The following is a 25049-nucleotide window of genomic DNA, read 5'->3' on the forward strand; positions in this document are numbered from 1 at the left end:
TGCTCCGACCAGGCATCTTCTGATAAAAGCATGCGACTGTGTATTCCAAATTTGTTCTCTTCTAGGAATTGCCGTCAATCACAACAAATATCAGACAATAGAGTTTATAAGGGTCTTGTTCAATACAGTACCAGTGACAGCCTCCCTTCCCTTACTAAGGGTACAAACTATTCGATTTCAAGTCAAAAAGATAATTCGGAATTTCTCTCCATCAGCTTGATTGATCCAGCAAGCCTTGGGGTCAGTTTCTGCTGAGATAGGTGTAGATCCACTAGCAAGATGCCATGTGAGAATTCTTTTGTGGACCTTAGGTTGGTGAAGAATGCACCACTGAAATGCTATGTCCACCCAGATGGGAATAACTCAGGCATGCAAAAAGTCCCGTCTGTGGTGGATTCGATCAGATCTGTTATTACAAGGCTTTCCCTTCATTCTTCCTCAGCCCAAAGCTGTAGTGACCACAGATGCTTCCCAAATTGGGAGTGAGGGGCACTTTTTGGTAAAGACTGTCTAAGGCACTTTGTCCCCCTAAGAGGCCAACATGCATATAAATGTCCTGGAATTGAGAGCAGTACTCCTAGCATTGCAGGCTTTTCAAGACTTTCTCCATTCACTTCTGTTGCGATTTATACAGACCAGTATGTCAGTGGTATGGTACATCAACAAACGAGGAGGAAACGTATCTTACCCCTTATGTTGAGAAGCTTTGAGAGTGTGGCAGTGGGCCATCTCATCCAGTCAATTTCTGGTTGCAAAGTTGAGCAGGTCCATTTTATTACCTCATGAGTGGTCTTTCAACATGAGCTGCCAAAAAGATATTCCAACAGTGGGGTTGTCCTTTTTGCGACCTGTTTGCATCTTCCCTCAACAAAATGTGCAGCAGGTTCTCTTTGCCCTGATGCTCCCACCAGTGGAATCGCCGAGAGATGCTCTCCTCCATGATTGGCCCTTCATCTCCTCTATGCTTGTCATCCAACCCCTTTATTCCCAACTTTCTCCAGAAAGCATCGCATTTGAAGTGCAAAGTCATCCTCATTACTCCTTATTGACCTCATCAGATTTGGTTCCTCTTTATATGGCCTCATCTAGTTCACCCTGCATGGATTCTGGGTCCAGTTCCAGATCATCTGTCTCACCAAATAGACATGATTCATGCAGACATTTTAGGCCTAAAGCTCACTACACGGTTTCTCCATCAGTCACATTCTTTTATCTTCCCATAAAGCTTTCAGTAGGAAGATTTACAGAAGTAAATGCAAAATAATTGTTTTTTGGGCACAAGAAAAAGACATTGACACTTTTTCAGCACCAATACATAGTTTGAGTTTTTGGCTACAGTTTTTAATGAGGGAGCTAGTTCCTCAACTATTACAACTAGCTGCCATTTCTAATTTTCATTTAGGAGTTAACAATTCCACCTTAGCTTCTTCAAAACTTTGTAAGGCCTTTATAAGGGGTACCCTTATTCTGAGACCACCATTTAAAGATCCACTTCAGCCATGAGATTTGAATTTAATTTTACAAGCTTTGACACAATCTTCTCTTAGAACCATCAACAAAATGTGAACTAAAATGTTTAACCTGGAAAACTGTCTTTTTGGTAGCTATAACCTCTGCTCGAAGAGTCTCTTGGAGGACATTAAACCATCAGCATGTAGGGATTCAAATTTTCAGACTATGGTGTCTTGAACATTGCTTTTCTTTCAGCATAAAATTTTAAATTGTTGTATGAATTTTTTAAAAGCTTAATTAGTAAAGATAGAGTTTTCTCCTGCCTGGATAAATTATCTACTCGAACTGTTGTGTGAAGCACATATAGATTCAGTTATGCATCCTTTGATTATGTGCTACATTCCCGAAGACTTTTCAGAAATCTGAAGTTATTTGCCTTGTTTCACAAAACATTAAGGTCTTGTGATAAGTAATAAGATAAGAAATTGCAATGTCCCTCATTTTGTGTTTTCAGTGTGCAGAAGGTACTATTTCTGATATGCAAATAAGATTGTATTGCGTAAAACTTGCCCCTATGGTGTATGCGGGTATGTGCATTCCCACAGAGGAAAGCCTAGCAGACTACAGTGTATTTGTGTATGCAGGGTATCTGTGGTAAGGGGGTAGGGTTAAATAAGGTAAAACTTGATGGCTGCTTCAACAGTGGCCTTCAGTGATTGCCTGTTACCCCATGAGGGAACAAATAGGTCAGTCGATCTTGAGGTAGATGATGGTTGGCAGGCAACAGGGAAAAAGAATGAGCTTCTTAATTGTTAAGTTGTGATAGCCATTTATGTACTTCAGCATTCACATCTGTGGTGAAATTAGATTCATTACAAAAATGTACATGTTTTTTTCCCCCCCAGTGGATGGCTGTGGACATACAGTTATGAGTCGAGAAAGTGGCACATTATCATCTAATAACTATCCAGGGCCATACCCAAATAATACGTCCTGTACATGGAAAATACGGGTGGCTCAAGGGAAGGCCATCCTTTTAAAATTTAGTGATCTAGATATTGAAACACAAAGTTGTGAGCTGGACTACCTTAAAATTGTGACAGTTTCTTCAGAGGAAAGTAAGTGACTTTAAATTTTTTTTTTGGAAAGATTAATTTTTTATGCTGCTTGTTTTAAATTACTAAATGCAATTTATCTTTTCTATTTTAAATAGCAAATTGCAGCTTTTAGACTTTTGAAATGGTTTATTGTGTCACACTGCTTCATTACGTCCAAAACTCTTAGCATTGGAGATTTATGAATTTGAGCTTGCTAGTAAATGACTGCATAAAGTGTGTGTGCGCGCGCACTCATACATACACACACAAAATGTGATTTGCTGCCAAATGAAAAACATGATTAACAAAAACAGCATTCAACCATGCTAAAAAAGGCCAGACATTGGTGGTGGTTGGGGGGGGGGGGGGTTCAGCGAGAGCAATGTTAAAATGAGTCTATGTATTCTTAAATAAGTCATGGTAGTCTGTGGTGAATGTTGCCCATAAAAAAACATTTCTGTTCAGCTTTTTTTCCTTAGATAAGGCTGGCTTTGAAAATTCCATATTCAACAGCATTCAAATCTCTGAATGAGGGTGGGAGAGCAGATTCCCATTTTCTAGTAATACATTTTGTAGTTGTGATAACCTAGTTTAACAGTCTAAATTGGGGTGATCCCAGTGGAAAAACAGATTGCCAAGAAGTATGTTCAACTTGGTAACCACTGTTTTGTTAGGCCGGATGTCAGAAATGCTCTGCAGTACCTTTTTAAAATTATCTGGATAAGAACATCCCCCAAAAATATGAGGCCAGTCCTTCATATTTCCCAGTGGACATATCCAACATGCTGAGTATACATTAGGAAAATTGTTTGGGTTCTATATCTGAAGATTAGAAGTTTACCCTAGATGGCTTTGTATAGTGTAAGAGCCAGGTCATACTCCCAAAAGAGTCTAATCTTTTTATGGGATTATCTCTAGGGGTAATGTGTACCTCTACACCAAACTAACTTTGCTGCTAGAACTCTCCCCTAGAGTCTAATTACCATTTGATTTGCCATGGCCAGTCTTCCCTTGCAGTAGTGCACAGCCTCTTAAATCTTAACTCATTAGTCAGCTTAGTGTCAAAGTTTGACATTCCTTGTGGGAGGTCATATTCAACTGTAAAGTCTTCATATGCCAGGGGATGACCATCCCCCAGTTATATAATCCAGAACATAGTTGCAGCTTTCTGGAGGGAGGTAGTGACCATCTTTCCCAAAATCTTGGACTGAGAGGAGGAAGGACATCCAACATCTGATTCAAAGTTGCAGTGTTCTTAAACCCCTCTTTGCCTGAGTTAATCGAGGCTAAAAAGAGCTTCAAATAGGCAGAGAGTTGCATCTTTCTCTGGATGTAGAGTTTCTAAAAAAAAAAAACTAAGATTGATCGTTGTAGAAATGTGTCAGCAAAGCAGTATGCTGCACTCACAAAACCCTTCCAAACCCCTTTGCGTAACTGCTCATGCATATGTCTCCAAATCTGGTAGTTTCAAACTGCCCTTGCATGGAGAAAAGAGGTGCTACCATTGTACTGTGGCTTTCTCCCTTGTCCAAAGAAAGTCCCTAATGCAGGATCTTAATGTACCCCAAAAGTAAGAGCGGGCAAGGATTGGGAAAGCTTGTGAAATGTGTAAAATTAGACATAAAATCACAAAATAGCCAATATTCTTTGACTTAGATCTGTGCAAGGATGTTTTTAATCTTGACAGTACTTTTTAACCTTTCCAGGGTAGTATTTGTGGCATCCAAAAAAAATCTTACTTCGTCTCCTAGATAAATGATAGGGCCACTACTGGCTAAAACAAGAAAATCTAATATCTTGTGGGGTGTTGTATAATTTATCCCAACTACATTTTTTTTTATTGGACTTGATCCTGTTGACCAAAAGGGAGCCAAAATGGGTAAATTTCTGGAATAAGAGGGGTAAATGGTCTAATGGGTTTGTTAATAATATCAGAAAGTTATCTACCTACAAACAGCTTATGAGAATGACCTCTCCCAGCATATATCCAGTTAAACTCTACTGTATTTAAGACAGAGCCAAGGGCTCAGGGTATATAGCAAACAGTAATATGGAGAGTGGGCAGCCTTGCCTGGTAAATCTCATTATCTGTATTGAAGACGAAAGAGTGGCAGTTAACTTCATTTGGGCCATAAAGCCAAGATATAGCCTCTGAAACAAAGTAACAAGTAAGCAATTTCAAATGAACAACTCAAACATAAGTACCCACCAAACTCAAACATAAGTACCCACCAAACTATTAAATGCTTTATCAGCATCCAAAATCATCAGGAGCAAGGTCTGTTGAGATTCAGATGCTCTCTGTACCAGTAGGATAAGTTTTAAACAGGCTGTCAAAGGTGATTCTAACTCATTCACTCCAATGGAGCTCAGGAAGTTTGCACCGTAGCTTCCAGTGGGCAGAGCCTAAGCCTTTTGACAGAATCAAATTGTCTTCATATTTCAAGTAAATGTTCATATCTCTGAAAACATAGGGGTTATGAAAGAAGTATAAATGGTAAACTCTTCAGCACTGTTTGGTAGTATTCCTTGGGTTCTAGGTCTTAAACCAAATTTTATAAGTCACAGTAAACACAGTAGCTATTACATTTGTAATAGTTTGTAAACATCTTACAATATCTCAGCAACCACTCAAGTTATACACATACTGTCAGTAACATTTTATTTATCTAGCGGAGTGCATTCATATGAGGCTAAAGAGTTCTGTCTGTGTTACTTGTTTGTTGAGATATTTAGAAAAATGTGAAAATTATATCTATATAAACTAATATCATAAAAACAACAGTTCATGTCTATTTACCTGCACTACACAAAGACCAAATATTAATTTAGTCGAGTTTGCCATTTTGTAAGCTTTAAGATGAAATATTTTAAAACCTGGTGCATAGCATGGTTTTGGAATTATTGATGCAAATATGAACAAGCAATATTTTTGATGCCTAGAGGCGTCAGTGGCAGTTAACTGCAGATGCACCTGGAGGCGTCACTCTGATGTGATGAGTTAATAAAACCTATCTGGTTAGGGTGTGTAATTTTTGGCAAACATCTGGCTAATCTGTTAGCAAGAATCACTGTAATAGTTTATCATTGTAAATCCGCTTGTATAAGGGCAAAGCAGATAGATCCCTCCCTGGTCTGGGTATAACTGTCATAATCGCTTCTCTTTGCAGAGTGAAGCAAGTTTGGTAAGAAGACACCCCCTAACTCTCAAATGTAAAGCTCTAATGGAATGCTGTGCGATCTAGGTGTTTTCCCTGTGGCCAGTTGAGAGAACATATTTAAAATCTCTTGTATGGTGATTGGAGACATTACTGACTCTGTATTCTACTGACTCGTAAGTAGTGAGAGGGAAGAGAAGTAATATGTAATTGCTGCAGGAAGAAGGTAGTCCTTTACTTGCTCAGGATAGAGAATGAACTTTGAATACAACTTCAACTGACTGCCTGGAAGGTATAATTTTAATACAGTTTTAGACCACTATTTTTAAAGGAGGCAAGTAAACCTATTATTAGGAAATGATATATTGGCAAATGGGAAAAGATTTTCTGGTTGATGCCACACAAGACCCTTTCAAGGCAAGCCTTTCTCTGGTTCTACAGTATTTGTGCAAGTTGTCATCTGGCTTATCTTGTTACTCTTGAAAGTTTCATCTTTCAACCGTTTCAGCATGTCTGCCTGTGGATCCCCCTCTTCAAATGCACTCTCATGTAAAGTTATTTTTGAAAGGTGTTCTGCTTACGTACCCATCTAGAATGCAGGTGACTCATGATTGGGACCTTAACTTAGGGAAAATGTAATATTTTCTCTATTTGAAGCAGCTCATCAGGCTGATTTGAAGTTCTTAGCATGGAAAGCAGTGTTGCTTATTGCTCTGTCTTCTGCAAAATGGTCAAAATTTGGAACTCCCTTCCTCTCGCTCTAAGAAACTCTGCAAATACCAACACTTTTAAGGCAAAGACAAGAGAATACCTAAAGTATACTGGGCTCTGTACATACCCATCTTTTGGATGATGCATTTCTTGTTGCATACTTTTCTCCTATTGTTTCCAAGCACTGTACCCTATGTTATTGGTTCAAAGTGCATTCCTTGTCCTCTTCATCTCTCTGTCTACTTCTTACTTATCCTTAAAACATTATTTCTCACGTCTTAATACTAATCTTCCATTTTCCTTCTTTTTTGTCTTTCTACCAAGTTCATTTTCAAATAAGTTTTGTAATTCTTTAAATTATCAGCCCCCTTTTTCCCATTTTTTCTACATGGGGTCAGGGTGTCGTGTTAACTGTTGCCAACTCTCTCGATTCAGTGCCACACTCATGCCTGACTGGCAAGGATTTTCTTTCACACAATCCATCCATCTCTTTGCTGGCCATCCTTGCTTCCTCTTACCTTCTTCCTGTCTGTCCAAATTTTACTCACCAGATTGTCTTCTGCTTTTGTACATGTGTCCAAACCACCATAATCTGTTTTCTTTGATCTTTTCTGCAATTGGAGCTACTTTGGCTTCTGCACTTGTGTCCTCATTTCTTCATCTGTCCCACACTGTGCATCCTACCACCTTTCTCAGGCACTTCATTTCCATCACCTCTAGCTTCTTCAACTGTCCTGCCTTTACTGTCCAGGTTTCTGTCCACACAGTAGTACTGGTCGCACCACTGTCTTGTACACCTTACTTTTCAGCTTCTTTGACATTCTTCTGTCATAAACTACACCTGGTACTCTATGCCAGTTGGTTGCAGCCCCTCTGATTCTAGCTAGGACCTCTTCATTCAGACTTCTCCACAACCACCCTTCCCAGATAATTGAAGCTGTTTACATGTTCCACTTTATTCCCTTCTCTATTCTCAACTTCTTCTAATTTCTCCAATTTGCTGACATTTCCACAGTCTTAGCTTTGTTAATTTCATCCCATTTGCCTTCAGTTTTGCATTCCATTCTCCTATCTTTTGCTGAAGTTCGAGCTCAGAGTCTGCCTGCAATGCCACATCATCTGCATACAGCACTTTCTTGACCCTTCCCCCTCTGACCTGTTTGCTAATGTAGTCCATCACCAGTGTGAACAGCAGTGGGCTCAGAGCTGAACTCTGGTATACACCCACTCCCATTGGGAAGCCCTCTGTGAGGCCAAACACTGTTCGTACTTGAGTCATTAGGTCCTTGTATATAGCCTGCACTAATTCCACCAGTGTTTCTGGGACTTCAAACTACCGCAGTACTGCCCAGATAAGTTTTCTTGGGACCTTATCATATGCTTTCTCCAAATCTAGGAATGCACAGTTGGACTCTCTCCTCATTTCTAGCTTCTTCACAAGTGTCTGTCTCACTGCAAACATTGGGTCAATTGTGCTTCATCCTGATCTGAATTTGAACTGCTCATCTCCCATCTTACATTCTACTACTCTGCATATTCGTTTATCAGTCACCCTGTCCAGAACTTTCATGCATTGTGACAGGAGTTTGCCTCTGTACTGCCCACAGTTGTGGATGACCCCTTTATTCTTGGACACTGGCATGAGTATGCTTATTTTTCAGTGATCTGGGATACACCTCTCTCTCCACACTGCTATTAGTACCCTCAGGAGCCATTTCTCCCTTCTCACCCAGCATCTTTATCATACCTACTGTGACCTCGTCTGAGCCGGCTGCTTTCCCCAACTTCATTTTTCTTAGTGCTGTTCTTACTTCTTCTAGGGTGGGCTCCTCTTCTCTGATCGTTGGCTGTTTATGGGCAGTACAGCTTCTGTGGGGTTTTCTTCATTCAGAAGCTACTGGAAATACTCCTTCCATCTACCTTTGATGTCTTGTGGACTGGCGAGCAGGTTGCTGCTGGCATCCATTATGAAGGGTGTCTGACTATCTTTATCTTTCTGTCTTTGCCTGGCAACCTGATATAGTTTTTGTGCCACTTACTGAGTCACTTTCTGAAGTTTGGTAGAGCGCCTCCTATGCCCTATTCTTTGCTATTGCAACTTCTTTCTTAGCTTTGTTAGCCAATCAGTAGTCCTTCCTAGCCTGATCAGTCTTTTCTGTCTTCCACTTCTTCCTGCACTCCTCCTTTCTTTTGATGACTTCTTGGACTTGTGCATTCCACCACCAGCTTTACTTGTGTACCTTATTTCCATACCTGGCTCGGCTACATATCTTTTCTGTAGTCCCAACACGTTATTTTTAGGCGCTGCCATTCTTGTTCAACTCCACCGATTTCCTCCTCCCTGAATAATTCATTGAACTGTTCTACTTTCTCTCCAGTCAACGTCCAGGTCTTCAGCGCGGTCTCCGTTGAACTTGGAGCCTTCTCTGACACTGCTTGCAGCTGATTGTGGCAACTAGTGGTTTATGCTGCGGGCCGACTTTCACTGGGGATGATTTTTGCAATCATGGATTCTACCCCAGTGCCTTTTTCTTACTAGGAGGAAGTCTGCCTGAGTTGCATGTTGGCTACACTTGTGTGTGCCTTGTGACAGTCTCTCTTTCTGAACCATGTGATGTGAAGTTGTTCAATCTCGCCGTTCAATCTTCACTGATGGGTTCGGAGACTATCCTCGGCTCCAACACGGCCATTTAGCAAAGCTCAAAGATTACCAGTCGCTCGAGACCAAGCCCCTTATCCCATGATGCATTGCTGGAATTACCTCTGCTGTAGTTTGCCGCGGCACCGATCTCTCTGTTGGTTTCCAGCGTTGCTCGAGACTTTTTGTGGGATTTTCTACATATTTGCAAGTTTTCCTTCATTTTTTTATATATGTGTGTGTGTGTGTGTGTGTGTGTGTGTGTGTGTGTGTGTGTGTTATTTATATTTATATTTATTTATATATATATATATATATATATATATATATATATATATATATATATATTTCCTAGATATAGTTTAGACTTTTTAGAAGTGTTCCCCTTTCCCTTTTATAGCTTTGCCACGTTATTCATGACTTTTTGCTTCTTGACCTTGGCCTCAGTAGTTTAGACTAGTTAGGAGGGTATAATATTATCCTTTGTTGTATTATTTTTAGAGTGGCCTCTGGGTGTTTGTTTGTCAAAGTTGATGATAGTTCTTATAGTTGTTATTTTTCTAATTAAGATATTATGTCTGAAGATAGGGAGAAACATCCGAAGTCTGGCTTTAAAAAATGTCCAGACTGAGGACAAAAAATGTCTGTGACAGATGCACATGTTCAGTGCGTTTATTGCTTGGGTGAGGTGCACCTTCAGGAGTCCTGCAGTATCTGCCACTCCTTTTCTTCTAGGGTGCTGGCTGAGAGGAAGAGGAAACTCCTAGATCGAGGTATCCTTAAGCACCCCTTTGTAGAAGCTTTATCTGACCAGGATGGGGCCAGCAAATCATCAGAATCTTCTTTGGAGTCTAAATAAAAAAAAAGTGGAATATACTGTGACTTCAGCTTCACAGCCTTCAGAGCCGACAGTCTGTTCTTTTCGGAGCCAGTACTCTGGCTTGGAACCGATCTCTGAGACTCCCTCTTCAACACTTTTCTCCAGTCAGCACCATCAGTGCTTTCTTCCAGGTCATCTGTTAGCCTTTCTGATTCGGACATGGATCGACTGGTACAGAAGCTATTGACGGCACCAGGCCTAGCTAAATTGTTGTCGACTTTGACCCAGGCGTCGGAACCGAAGAGCACACTTCCTGAATTGACTACTACTCCTCTGGGCTGTACCGGTCCTTCGGAGCCGGAGGAGGCCGACTTGATGATTGTAGAACCTTTGGAGCCGATGGCTGTTCCAGTACTGTCGGATCTGGGGAGGATAGTCGCACTGACATGTTGGTGCCGACTCTTCCTCTCGAGGCTTCGGCTCTGGTGAGCTCGGCTCCTTCCTCGAGCTCGGAGCCCACGGCATCGGTGTAGGAGGGGATCACGGTCCCTTTGGGTCTGTTGACTCCTTCTCATCAGAGCCGTGGTGCTTTTGAAGCCATGAGGCGAGTGTTGTCTCCAAAGACTTTTCTCATCACCAGGTTTGGCCTCTTCTTCCCTTAAAGTGCTTGTGTCCGCTTCTGCTACCATTGGTCATCCCAAGGGTAGAGACCCAGAGCCTCAGGTAGCCCCACTGGGCAGTCCCTGCTCTTCTGAGACTTCCCCAGAAGTCCCCACTGAGTAAGTACCCAGAAAGAGACTGTGCAAGAGGAGGCACTTGGACTCCCCACAGGAGTCCCTGACATCTGACACCAACTTGGAGGAGTCAGAAGGGTCCCCTCGATCCTCCTCTGAGGATATCTCCTTTGAGGAGATACTTAGGCAGAGGGGTGATTGGCAGTCCAAAAGCCCTACTGAGGACGAGTTGGTTCTTCTGGAGGCTTTCGGGTCTGAACCTTCCACCTCCTGGGTGTCTCCACCCTACGATGAGCTTATGCAATTGGTCTCTTGTAGGTCGTGGGAGTCACCGGAGTTCATGAAGCCTGTCCCTCAGAGGCCTAATAAATTTATTTTTGCCCCTGTCGATAAAATCCTTTCTGTCTAAAGGAGTTCCTGTTGATGCCATGGTGGTGGCGGTGGACACAAAGTAGGAATTGTCGGAAACTTCTGCGTCTATCCATCCTCCTAACAGAGAGTCCAGGATCATGGATAGATATGGGAAATGCATGTTCAGTTCAGCGACTTTCACTCCGCGATCACTGAGCTGTCTGACCCATTTTACCAGACTGCAAAGCAATCTCCTTAAGGACATGAGAGATTCTCTTCAGGGTACTGTAGCTGCAGGTGTCTCTGACAAAGTTTCGGCCCAGCTTGCTACCCTTAATTCCATTGTGAACTCTTCCATGTGCCTCATATATGCGGCTGATGGTTCGAGTAGGGCTGTAGGTACCGGGATTGCTCTTCGCAGGCATGCCTGGATGCACCTCTGTTCCTTTGCGGAGCCTTTCAAGTCTTCATTTGTAAACACCCTGTTTGACGGCTCATCCTTGTTTGGGTCAAAGGTAAAGGAAACTTTGACCAGGTGTGAACAGGAGGGAAAGACTCTGTCTGCCATCTGAGTCCATTTTTCCACCCCTACTCGGCCTTTTCCCAAAGGCCAAAGGGGAGGGAAGATGTGGTTCCGGAAAGCCCAAGGAGCCTTTCAGGACACACGTGGAGAAACCCCCTCCAGGTGCAGAGGAGGGGGTAATAATGGAAGATGCCACCCTCACAGCAGAGGGGGTACGCAACACCAGGGTGACAGAGAGAATTTCTCTGGCCAACCCTATCAGCGCTCCTGACAGGTGGCCTGACTGTCCTGCTCTAGAGGCGGTCAGGGATCACTTATCTTTGTACCCAGAAGCCTGGTTAGATTTCACAAATGACAGATGGGTACAAAGCATAATTTCCAGAGGGTATTTCATACTGCTCTCCACTCCACCCATTCCTGTCAAGAGAATCCCGGACATTCCACCCAGTTACAGGGAACAAGCAACCATAGAGGTCCGCAAGTTGCTAGAAAAAAGTCATCCAACCAGTCCCAGCAGACCAAACAGGATTTGGAACTTACTCAAGATTCTTTTTGGTTCCAAAGAAAACAGGACTGGAGACCCATTTTGGATCTCAGCAGACTGAATCACTTTGTAAAAAAAGAGAAGTTTCGGATGGTCACACTTCAGTCCGTACTCCCCTTTTTAGGGAAGGACAATTGGATGTGCTCGATCGATCTCAAGGATGCGTACTACCACATAAAAATGGCCAGACAATCCAGAGATCATCTGTGTTTCCAGTTGGGAGCCAGTCACTGCTAGTTTTGAGCCCTGCCCTTTGGTCTCACTACAGCCCCAGAGTGTTTACCAAATGTATGGCAGTGGTCACGGCTCACCTGAGGCGTCTAGGATTCTAGGTGTTTCCATACCTAGAATATTGGCTCCTTGCCTCCACCACCAGGCATCAACTGATTCAAGCAAGAGAATCCACTCTGACACTCTGCAACCACTTAGGCATTATGGTTAACTTCGAAAAGTCTGCCTTGTCAACATCGCAGCATATCGTCTTTTTATAGGGGCAGAGTTGGACATTTCAACCACCACTCTACATCTTCCAGTCGAAAGGGTACCAATTCTTCGCCAACACATCACATCACTAGTTTCAAAGAACAGAGCTCCAGCTGCAGAGGTCTTGAAAGTACTAGATTTGATGGCGGCAGCAATTTTAGCCATTCCATTGGCAAGGATGCATATGCGGATTCTTCAATGGCTCCTGTTCACTCGATGGTCTTACCAGGAGTTGCCAGTGAACCATATGATTCTGATTACAAACTCTTGCAAGAGGGATCTTCAGTGGTGGTTGACGTCTCTACATGTCACAATAGGACACCCCTTTGTACTTCCCCCTCCAGTAGTCACTGTGACCATGGACGCTTCCCTGATAGGGTGGGGCATTTTCAGGGAAAGACTGCCCAAGGCACATGGATGGATCAAGAGTCACATTTGCATATCAGTACCCTAGAGATGAGAGCGGTACTTCTGGCGTTGCAGTACTTTCAGGACTCTCTCCCTCTAGGGACAATTGCAGTACAGGCAGACAACATGTCAGTGGTCGGGTATTTGAACAATCAGGGTGGGACCAAGTCTTACCCCCCCTTGCCGAGAAGCCCTCAGAGTTTGGCATTGGGCTGTGTCCTCCCAGCGCTTTGTGTTTGCAACACACATCCCGGGAAGATCCAACGTGATAGCGGACAAGCTGAGCAGGGCAATATTGTTGCCACATGAGTGTTCCCTCAAACAGGAGATTGCGGACAGGATTTTCTGCAAATGGGGCTAGCCTTGCTGCGATCTTTTTGCCAGCCACATCAACACCAAATGCAGAAGCTACTTTGCCCTGATGCCCCCCTCCGGGAGAACCCCAGAGGGATGCACTCTTACACAATTGGCCCCCGGGTTTCCTCTATGCATTTCCCCCAATTCCGCTGAAACCTAGATTTTTACAGAAAGTGAAGTCACTGGGAAGGATGGTCATTCTTATAGCCCCTCATTGGCCTCGGCAGATTTGGTTTCCATTTCTTTACCATCATCTCTTGGAGGATCCTTGGACCCTGGACCCAGTTCCAGACCTTCTGACACACCGTCAGGGGACCTCCATCCTTCCTTGCAGTCACTGAAGCTAACTGCTTGGCTGCTCCAGTTCCCCGTATAGCCAGGCTTCGTAATCTTTCAGATGACACAAGTCAAATTTTGTTGGCTTCCCACAAACCTTCCACCAGAAAATTACATAATTAGTAAGTGGAAAAGATTTTCCATTTGGGCTTCTAACAAAAACTTTGATCCTTACCAAACTCCATTGTTATCCATCCTAGAATTCTTGACCGAGATTTTTCACGAAGGAGCTGCAGCTGCTACCATTAGGGTCCAGTTAGCAGCTATATCTAATTTCCATCTAGGTATTGATGGGCTGAATATTATGCAACACCAGTTATCCAAGGCCTTCCTCAAAGGTACTTTTCACATGAGACCTCCAGTGAAGACTCCTTATTCTCCCTGGAGCTTGAATGTCATGCTTTCCCGTATTATTCTTTCTCCCTTTGAACCAGCATCATCTTGTGAGCTCAAGTTTCTGTCATGGAAAACTATTTTTCTAGTGGCCATTAGTTCTGCCCGTAGAGTGTCAGAGCTTCAGGCATTATCTATCAAGCCTCCCTATATGATTTTTCATCCTGACAGAGTATCCCTTAGGACTAACACTTCTTTTTTGCCTAAAGTATGTTCTGAGACAAACCCTAAATCAAGTTATTGAGTTGCCCGTTTTTTTCCCCAACCATACCAACAAATTAGAACACATGCTGCACAAACTTGATGTTCACAGACAGCTTGGATATTATCTGGACAGAACAAAAGACTTCAGAAAGTCAGACCAGCTTTTTGTTTCATTCTCTGAAGCCAGAAAAGGTAGACCAATGGCTAAAAAAAGAAGTTATGTACCTACCATAACGTTCCATGTTACTTGTCTCCTCTCGCCGCCTTTCTTGCTGGTTGGGTTCAGAGACGATCCTCTGCTCCGACTCTGCCATCTTCTAAAGCTTGGGAGCTGTTTACTGGCTCGAGGCATCCCCATATCCCATGATGCCTGGCGCTAGATACCCAGATCTCATTTGGTAAGTCCAACTGCAGACATAAAAAGGAAAGAATCCTATTCTATAATACATAAACCCTACCAAGAGACTACCAGGTAGAGAGGAATGGCCAGAGAAGACTCGGCCAGTGGAAAAAAACATGCAAAACTCTCCTCGGTCGAATAGGATAAGGGGGATGGAGGGTGGGATGCAAGAAAGAAGGCGAGAGGTGACAACTGACCTGGAACGTTGTGGTAGGTACATAACTTCTTTATGTTAAGTTGTCTATCTCACCTTCATTCTTGCTGGTTGGGATAGCGTCCCTAGCACCTAAAATCCTGGGTGGCTCATTGGAACAAACTCTTCAGAACAGTGGAACCAAAATCAGCTCTGCCCCTGGAAACCACATCCAACTTATAATGCGAAATGAAAGTGTAAGGGTTGGCCCACGTGGCTGCTGCACAAATAGATTCCATGGGCAACGTAGCCTGAAAAGCCACAGAAGTGGCTAAAGCTCTGGTGGAGTGACCTTTTGGTTTAACAGGCAATTCTTTATTCCTTAGCCGATAGATAAATGTGATGATAGAAGTCAACCACCTGAATAAGGTTACTTTTGAGACTGGTAGACCTCGTTTACAGTCAGCATAAGAAAGGAAAAGCTGGTCCGATTTTCTGATGTCCTTAGTCCTATGCAAATAAAAGCGCAGTTGCCTGTGAACATCTAACTTGTGCAACTTATATTCCGCCCTGTTGGAGTGGTTGGGAAAAAACACAGGAAGGTCAATGGACTGATTAAAGTTATTCTCAGAAGAGACCTTGGGAAGGAAGGAAGGATTTGTCCTGAGAGCAACCCTGTCATTGTGGAACACTAGGTACGGAGGACGGATACAAAGGACCTGGAGTTCCGAAACTCTTCTGGCTGAAGTAATCGCTACCAGAAAGAGGGTTTTTCCAAGATAATAACTTCAAAGAACAAGAAGCTGCAGGTTCGAAGGGGGGCAAAATCAGAGAAGCTAGAATCAAATTTAGATCCCACGGAGGTGGAGGATCTCTCACTGGGGGGCCTGAGCAGAGTGGTCCCTTTGAGGAAAGCTTTGCAAAGCTTATGAGACATATATTACTTCCAGACAGGCCAACGTGAAAATTTGAAATTGCAGCTAACTGAACTCTAATTGTAGCGGAAGCAGACCCAGCATGAAAGAGTTCCGCAAGAAATTCCAATATGTGGTGTACAGGGGCTGAAAAGGGGTCTATACTCTTACCCTCTGCCCAGGACGAAAAACGTTTCCACTTACTAGCGTACTTTTTTCTAGTGGTAGACTTGTGCGATGATGAAATGATTTCACGCACAGAGTGGGAGATATCAGGAAGCCTAGCTAAGGTTGGAAGTGGAGCAACCAAGCAGTGAGCTGGAGAGATTGTAGGGGAATCGTGTTGCCCGCCCAATTGATGGATCAGAAGGTCTGGAACTGGGTCCAGAATCCAAGGCTGCTCGAGAAGGTGATGATGCAGGAACGGGAACCATATTTGTCGAGACCAGTAAGGAGCAATGAGGATCATTTTGCAGCCCAATACGGTAGCTTTCTGTATCAGCTTGGGGATTAGGGGAAAGGGAGGGAATGCATACAGAAGTCCCTGAGGCCAATCGTGGACTAGAGCGTCTCTGGGGGAATGTCCTGGAAGTGGAAGGAGAGAGAAGAAATTGCTGCACTTGCTGTTGAAGGGGGTGGCAAAGAGGTCGCAGCAAGGCTGTTCCCATTTGTGGAAGATTTGATCCGTCACTACCTGATTCAGAGACCACTCGTGAGGCATGAGAATTGCTCTGCTCATCCTGTCTGCTATGACGTTGGATCTCCCAGGGAAGTGCATTGTGGTTAGAAACCATTGGGAAGAGCTTGCCCACTGCCAGAGTCTGAGTGCTTTTTGACATAGGGGGTAGGACCTGGTTCCGCCCTGCTTGTTGATGTACCACACGACTGACATATTGTCCGTTTGAATTGCAATGGTCCCGGTAGGAAGAAAGTCCTGAAGAGCTTGCAACGCTAAAAGCACAGCTCTCATCTCCAAGACATTTATGTGCAGATGGTACTTGAGGTTGCCAGGTGCCCTGGACAGTTCTGCCCTGATAATGCCCCCCCCCCCCACGATCAGGGAGGCATCCGTGGTCACCGTAGCAACTGGAGGGGGAAGTACAAATGGTCTGCCCTGGGGCACTGATGTGGAGACCATCCACCATGCAAGGTGCTTTTTGCATGCTTCTGTGTTAATAATCATGTGAGACCTGGGAAGCTGCTGGAAGGACCATTGGGTAAAAAGATGCCACTGGAGGATCCTCATGTGAAAACGAGCCAGAGGGACGAGTATGATCGCTGCTGCCATGAGACCCAGGGTTTGGAGGACGAACCTGGCTTGAATTCTCTTTCATCCTAACAAGACCTGAACCTGTCGGCGAATGACTAACACCCTGTCTGGTGGAAGGCTGGCTGACATGACTTTTGTATTTAAATTTGCGCCTATAAAGGTGATAGACTGACAGGACGACAATGCAGATTTTTCAAAATTTATTGTGATACCTAGTCTGGAGGAAGTCTGGATTGTGTAGTCTCTGGCTCGCAGAAGGTGATGCCTGGTGGTAGCAGTGAGGAGCCAGTCGTCTAGATATGGAAACACCTGGAATCCTTGCCGTCTCAGGTGAGCGGTATTTACTGCCATACATGTGGTGAAACACCCTGGGGACTGTGGTGAGACCAAAGGGCAGAGCTCTGAACTGATAATGGCTGGCTCCCAGCTGGAAGCGGAGGAATCTTCTGGAGCGCCTGTCACATTTTGATGTGGTGGTACGCATCCTGAAGATCTATGGAGCACATCCAATTGTTCTGACTCAGAAAGGGTAAAATGGACTGTAGCGTGACCATCCGAAACTTCGTTCTTTGAACAGACCTGTTTTGTCTGCTGAGATCCAGAATGGGTCTCCAGTCCCCTGTCTTTTGTGGTACCAAAAAGAACCTTGAGTAAATTCCGGATCCTTGCTGGTCTGCTGGGACTTGCTGGATGGCCCTTTTTTTAGCAGTTTTGAAACTTCTTGAACTGCTTGATCCCTTAGATTGGGTGGAACATCTGGAAGGGACTTGTTTAACAACAAGGGAGTGTGAACCAAGGGAATTCTGTAGCCTCCGGATATAAGACTGTACCCATTTGTCTTGTGTTGTGTCTTGCCTGGCTCTTGGGTACATAAATAATTTTCCCCCGACTGTCTCTAGAGGTGGGCAGCCGGGCAACCCTTCAGGGAAGCTGGAAGGGCTTGTCTGAGACGGATTCTCTGCTGCCCTGGTTTTGTGGACCCCCTCTGCCACAAGGGCAGAGTCTGTTATTGTTCCCTCCTCTGCCCCTGGATGGGAACTCACCACGTGTGACTGGCAAGGCTCACTGGGATTTCCGGAACCACATCTTTCCACACTTCTGACCCTTGGATATGGTCTGGAAGGAGTGGAAAAACGGACTCCCACAGCAGCGAGAGTCTTGCCTTCCTGCTCACACCTGGTAAGGGTGTCCTTAATCTGTGATCCAAAGAGAGAGGAACCTTCAAAGGGGGTGTTGGTGAAAGACGCTCTGAAAGGTTCCGCAAAGTTACAAAGCCGCATCCAAGTGTGCCTCCTCAGGGCGACGCCTGTGCCTGCGGCTCTGCTCGCACCATCGGCTGCATAAGAAATAAGCCTCATGGAGGAGTTCACCACTGAATTAAGAGTCGCCAGCTGGGAGGCTGCCTAAAGTGGCACAAATAATTCGGAGACGTCATGGAAAAAGTCGCTGAAGAGAACCTCCGCTTCCCATATCTGTCCATCGTCCTGGACTCTTTGTTAGGGGAATGGACAGATGAAGTTTCAGCCAACAACTCCTTTGTGGCCGCCGCTACCACCATGGCATCAACGGGAACACCTTTGGTCAAAAACTGTTTGTCTTGTGGTGCAGTTATGAATTTTGCAGGTCTTCTAGGGGTCGGTTCCACTGTGTCTGGAGCTGACCACACCTTCCGAGCTACCACAGACATAAGTGGGTCGAAAGGTGGAGACACCCAGGAGGTGGAAGGTCGGGATCCAACGCATCCAGGAATACCGACTCATCCTCAGAAGGGCTAAGGGTAGATCAGTTCCCCCTCTGCCTAAGCATCTCAAGGATGTCTGAGAAAGAGACCTCTTCAGAGGGGGACCTCTGGGACCCTTCCAAATCCTCTAAGTCGGTATCTGATGTGACAGACTCAGGGGAGTCAACATGCTTCCTCTTGCATTTCCTCTTATGAGGTGGCTTCTCTGAATGATCAGGGGAGGCCTCGGAAGAGGAAGATACACCCAAAGGGGTGCCCTGGAGCATTGGTTCCCCACGCTTGGGGTCTGGAGGAGGGGCAGAGGCAGGCACCATAGTGGGAGGAGCTGAAGGGGATGATCGTGGGGCTGACTCAGGGGCTAGCACACTCCTCATGACCTCAAAGGTGTCCCTGCTTGGATGCTGAGAAGACTCCGGTTCCGAAGAGACCGGGATCCCTCTCCGCACTGAGGGGGACGGCTCCGAAGCTGATGTAGGAGCCGAGCTCACCTGCGCAGAAGCTCCGAGGGGGAGAACGGGGTCAGACAAGGGTCCGATGCCACTCGCCCCATCGGAGCCGACGATGGAGTCTCGGCTCCCAGATCCCTCCAAGGACGGTACCAAGGAAGTGATCGTAGCCGACGACGAAACCGAAGGAGAAGGTATCTGTGCTGTGACAGTTCCACGATTCGAACCCCAACGAACTCCGGCTCCGAACTCAAGGGAGGAGTCTGAGGAGGAATGACTGCAGACAAGGATGGAGCGGAACTCTGTTGGGGGGCTGGACAACATTTTAGCTAGGGCCTGCGATTTCAAAAGCCTGCTGACCACTCTCTCCAAGTCGTGATCTGACTATCTCGATGACCGAGAAGAGTGGGAGGACCGATGACTGCGCACCGATTGGAGCAGAGGAGACCTCGGAGCCGAGCGTATCAACTCAAGGGAGGGAGACCTAGACCTCTTTCGACTCCCTGCCGGCTCTGAAGTGCGTGTCTGAACCGACTGAGAGGCAGGCACATCGGTTCCAGCTGGAGCTGATGCAGAAGTAGCAGCTTCACCTAACGATGGGAGTCGAAGGTGTAGGTGGCTTGGAGAACTTCACGGGCTGAGCCTTAGCCGGTGACTCCTCGGGTTTGAGCAACCCCAGTAGGATTAACTTATTCCTATGCTCCTGCAGGACTCTTGGACTGAAAGCATGGCAAACCGAACAAGAGTCCTGCAGGTGCACGGCGCCGAGACAATAGACACAAGAAGTGTGACCATCTGTTAGAGACATCTTCTGACAGCATGAATCACTCTTCTTGAATCCGGACACCTTGGTATCCTTAGACATAGCTAAAGAAAGGAATACCAGACAAAAAACACAACTATAATAATTTTAGTATGATAACTATAACACACACACAAAATAACTCGCCCAAAAACGTCAGGATACACACAATAGTCTAACAACAACAAATAGACTAAACTAAGTAAATAGTAACTGCATATATTTTTTTTTTTTTTTTTTTTTTTAAAGGAAAAAAATAGGTTAGCCTCTAACTTAAATGGCTACTTCAGAAAAGAGAGGGGGGGGGGGGACTCTCTAACTGAAACAAGTTTTCTGAAGGGAAGGGGAATACAGGTAAGGAAAAGATATAAACCCCAAGAAAGATAGTATACTACGATTAACAAACTACACTAGACCTACTAATTTTTTTATCAAAAAATGGATAATAATAAAATATATGACCTGAGCCAGTAAGACAACCTCGCAGCAGAAGCGGCAAACGAGATCTGGGTATCTAGCTCCAGGCATCATGGGATATGGGGAGGCCTTGAGCCAGTAAACATCTCTCGAGCTTTAGAAGATGGCCGAGTCGGAGCCGAGGATCGGCTCCGAACCCAACCAGCAAGAATGAAGGCGAGATAGACAACTTAACATCAGTCCTTTCCAAGTGGCTTTCAGATTGTATCATCTACACTTACTCATCTGCTAATAGCTCTTTGTTGCATAAAGTGAAGGCTCATTTAACCAGGGCAGTCTCTACTTCTTCAGCCTTTCAAGCCAAGTTACCTCTTGACAATATCTGTGCTGCAGCCACTTGGTCTAAGCCTCACACTTTTATCACTCATTACAAAGTGGACAAGGCCTCCAGGGACAGGGCTTCCTTTGGTTCTATGGTCCTGAAAAATGTACTGCCGTGAGCCACCCAGGATTTAGGGTGCTAGGGATGCTACCCATCGGCGAAGAATGAACGGTGAGTTTGAACAACTTTACATAAAGAAGTTATGTACTCACCATAACGTTCCATGGGAATTGTTCCATTTTGCCTTCATTCTCACATCCCTCCCTCCTTCCCCTACCTGGCTGACTGTTGACCTGGAGACTGACTTCATCCTGGTTATTCAATGTTTCTTCCTGTCTGGGGAGATTAGTCCTCTTACTAGGATATGGTACACAAACCCGCGGTGGTGGTGCTGCGGTAGAGTTGTCGCCTCACAGTAAGACGCTGTCCAGTTCGATTCTCAGCTAGAGCGTCTTCTGCGTGCAGACATGCGTGAATGGGCGTACCTTCGTTGAAGGTTGTGCGTCAGGGCTGGTAACTCGGCACGTAAAAATCAACTACCAATCATTAGCGGACCGGAGTTCCGCTGTGGCGACCCCTAACCGGGAAAAGCCGAAAGACACAACAACAACTAGGATATGGTACAAGCAGCAAACAAGATCTGAGGTAATTCCAGCAATGCATCATGGTATAAGGGGCTTGGTCTTGAGCTACTGGTAATCTTTGAGCATTGCTAAACGGCCGTGTCTGCTCCGAACCCATCAGTGAAGAATGAAGGCGAGATAGAACAACTCACATGGAACGTTATGGTGAGTACATAACTTCTTTTTAGCTATTTTCAAGCCATTTGCCAGACAAGTCTAGAATGGTTTCTCCTCCTTTTGTTCCTGTTGCCCCACCAATGTGGAACCAGGCAGTCCTCGTATCCTGTCTGTCCAAATATATGCATTCAAGTCAAATTTGTAGCTCTTTAAATGCTACTGCTTAATTGATACTAGAGTCTATTATATTTGTTAATTACTTGTATATCTCTTTTAGCCATGTTTTTTGTGTACTGTAGTTTCTGGAGTTTTTCTCCTAGAAAAAGTTTCATAACACTAAATTTTGTATATTTGTTGATTACTTGCATGTCTCTTTTGCTGTGTTTAGTGTTAAGAATTTTCCTGGAGCTTTTCTCCTCAGGCCTCCTCTGAAAAGAGTAGCTTTCTGGCCATTTGGGATGTCCTGGTAAACAAATGTAATAGATGGGTTGATCAATAAACAAGACTGAGTTACAAACCTTTTTTTTGGTGGGTCGACCTGGAGACTGCATTCTTCACTTGCTGTCTGCTGAAAATTGTGATGCAATCTTAAAAGATTGAAGACTTTCGGAAATTCAAATCAGTTAATTTTTTGTAAAGTAAGAAAGTACAACCAGTGTCAAAGCAAGCAATTTCTAAATGGCTGACTCCTGTGATTTCTTTTTTTATTCTCACCATAACAAGTTAATACTAGGGTCAAGGTAGATTCTACTAGGACTCTGGCTTCTTTAGTGGCTTTTTGGAAAGAGGTAGACTCTCTGTATTCTAGAGGCAGCAGTTTGATCCTCCTATATAGAATTTCACAAAGCACTACAAAGTTGACTCCTTCTCCAGATCTAAAGAAGGCTTTGCTTGAACTATTCTTCAGTGGCTCCTGGACCTTAATCTTCTAATTTTTGGTATTCCATTCCTATAGCTTAGGTTACTTTAAACAGTGATCTATCAATGAGCATGGTACAGTAGTGTAAGTTTAGTGTACCATAACTGTAGATGTTCAATTAGTTCACAGCTACAATAGCTGCTCCTTCCACCCCATATATTTTTACAATTTGCTTACCATGGTGTGGACGCTTGTTTTTATATACCTAGCAGTGACCTTTTTTCAGGGCTGTTTAGTTGTCATGAAAGCTCTGAATGGTTTGGTGCCCAGATAGCTCATGCTGGCAGTGGAGAAAAATCAGCAATCAACTGACTGATTGCATGGAAGGTACCTTTAAGCTTTGGGAAAAGCTGGATGGCCATTGTATCCTACGCAGCATACAACTCATAGCTTAGGCTACTGCAGCAGTGATCTGTTCAAACATCTACTGTTATGGTAAATTCACTTACACAACTATACTTTTCTTGCTCCTCCTTTGGTCCATGCTTTGGCACTGGTTGACATAGAGCCAATGCTTCCCCTAGAGTCTGTTCTGGTCTGACTGGGCCTTTCCTGTCAGCTATGGGGGTGTGGGGGTGGGGTAGGGGGTGGATTCAAATGCACTCAACTCTAAGGCCTTTGGAGTCTGGATCTCAGACACAGCCCTCAGGTCAGTCTCATATGACTCCATTTACAGTGTCTGTGGCTGTGGCCTTTGAAGTTTTAAGAGCTTCAGTACCACCCCCCTCTTCAATGGCCTTTACTCTGTTATCTTCAGAGATACCTTCACCAGTACCTCCCACTTCAGGGGTAATGGTTCAGATGGTCAGCAGGAGTGGTTGGAGCCTGCTGGTGTGGGATTGGCTTTAATGTAATATGGAGGATGATGGGTTTTACTCTGAAACCAATGGAAGTCTAAAATTCAGTTGTTTCCTCCATCCCAGGGCACTCTCCTTTCTCTATCTCGGCCCCTTTATGCATTGCAGGGTCAGAGCAGAGGGAATGGTCTTATAAAAATCTGCTCAGTGGCAGTTGAGAGTCCCTGCTGAGTCCGATTCACCACTTCTGGACAGGCCAAGAAAGAGGATCTGGAAAAGTAGACCTATTGACTCCACCAGAATCTGTCACTTCAGACACTGACTTGGATAATCAAGAGGGGTTCCCTGATCCCCTCCAGAAGAAATCAGCGTTGGTGAGGTCCTTAAATTGATGGGACAGAAAACATTTTAGCAAACAGGCCTACTGTATCAGGATGAGGTGATTGTTGAGGCTTGCTGCTAGTGCCCCTGTATTTCTTGGATACTACACCTGGCAGACATGACAGACTGACTTGTTGACTTGGCCACTGGGAAGACGGGGCAAGAGCCAGACACCTCTGAGTTGATTCCCTAGAAACCAGACAGAATCCTTTGACCTCCCAGGGGTAGGCAGTTTTGCTTAAAGGGTCATTTGATGGAATGTATTGTTGTGGTAGCAGCAACAAAGAGCTGATAGATGTAGTGTGTGTCCATCTGCCCAATAAAGAGTCCAGGGCTTAGCACAAAGTGGGAGTGGGCATATTCTTCAGGCACCTTTGCCGTTAGGGCCTTGAAGTACTCTAACCACGTAATCTACTTCTAAAGAGATCTAGTGGAACCATCATTAGCCTCTTTGAAAAAGCTGCTCACTGCAGACTCTAGAAGGTAATTGGCGACTACTTTGGATGCTGTATTCAATGTAACCCACCTTTTCATTTTTCTGATGCAAAATGCAGCCTATGGAGCAGCACAAGCAGCAGGTGCGGGCATTATGATGAGACGACATGCCTGGCTTCAACTTTGTTGTGATGTGGATAATTTTATAGTGTCTTTATGAATGACCTGTATGACAGATCATCTTTGTTTGGTTGCTATGTTGAAGAAAATGTGAAAGTGCGAGCAGGATGGAAAGGTGCTGTCTGCCATGAGAGTCCAGTTTTAGTCCCCACAGTGATAATACAGTATGAACCAAAAGGAGCCCAAATCTCCTATTTAGCAGATCCTGGCATCAGTCCTTTGACTCCAATTCTGAAAGGTTTGGTTGTGGCAGAGGCATTCCCTTCAGTGGTTGCAAACCCAAGACACTGGGATATTGTGGAGCGCTTGCTGACAGGCAATTGACTGTCCCTGAAGAACTACCTGACTGGTCCTCTTTGGAGGTAGTCAGGGGTTGATGATCTTATCTGATGCTATCCGTGTCCTTATTGGTCACGGGTGAGTGTGGATCCGACCTCTGATCCAAGCTGGCAGAAGTGAGTGACAGCACCTGAGCTCGAGCTCCTCCTCCTCGCCCCTTACTTCCTGTTGCCCACAATCCTCAGATCTTGTTTGCCGCAATTGTGAATGGTTGTGTTCTTGCTGCTCGAGCTCGATATTTGCATATAAGTGCTAATTTTTTAGGGGTTCTTTCTGCTTGGTCTCCTTCTTTCTGCTTAAAGTTTCACTGGGTAGTGTAGTCCCCCCCCCCCCCGATTAGTTTTCCTCTGGCGCTAGAGTTGCCTTCCCACCCTTTTTCCCTTTTTCCCTTTTATCTTTCCTTCTCCCTCTTTTAGTGAGTGTGTGTTTTGTGTGTGTATGTGGACTTGTGGCTGAAAAACCTTCGGGTTTTAGATGCTGCTCTTCTTGTGTTCGCAAGCTTGCACCCACCAATACGCATGAGGACTGCGTGTACTATCGAGGA

At 44.7% G+C, this 25049-nt stretch overlaps 1 protein-coding gene across 1 annotated transcript in view; it reads left to right on the plus strand.

The window, feature by feature from the left end:
• The window catches only part of LOC122814351 (discoidin, CUB and LCCL domain-containing protein 1-like), a 1191124-nt gene that overhangs the window by 127831 nt on the left and 1038244 nt on the right, over positions 1–25049 (plus strand). Inside the window, exon 2 of the mRNA XM_044086940.1 lies at positions 2358–2570. Coding sequence (XP_043942875.1) covers positions 2358–2570 — 213 coding nt within the window. The remainder of the gene's footprint in view (positions 1–2357; positions 2571–25049) is intronic.

Source organism: Protopterus annectens, chromosome 1.part1 (assembly GCF_019279795.1).
Source record: "Protopterus annectens isolate FY-2018-M chromosome 1.part1, PAN1.0, whole genome shotgun sequence".
Classification (NCBI taxonomy): Eukaryota; Metazoa; Chordata; order Ceratodontiformes; family Protopteridae; genus Protopterus; species Protopterus annectens.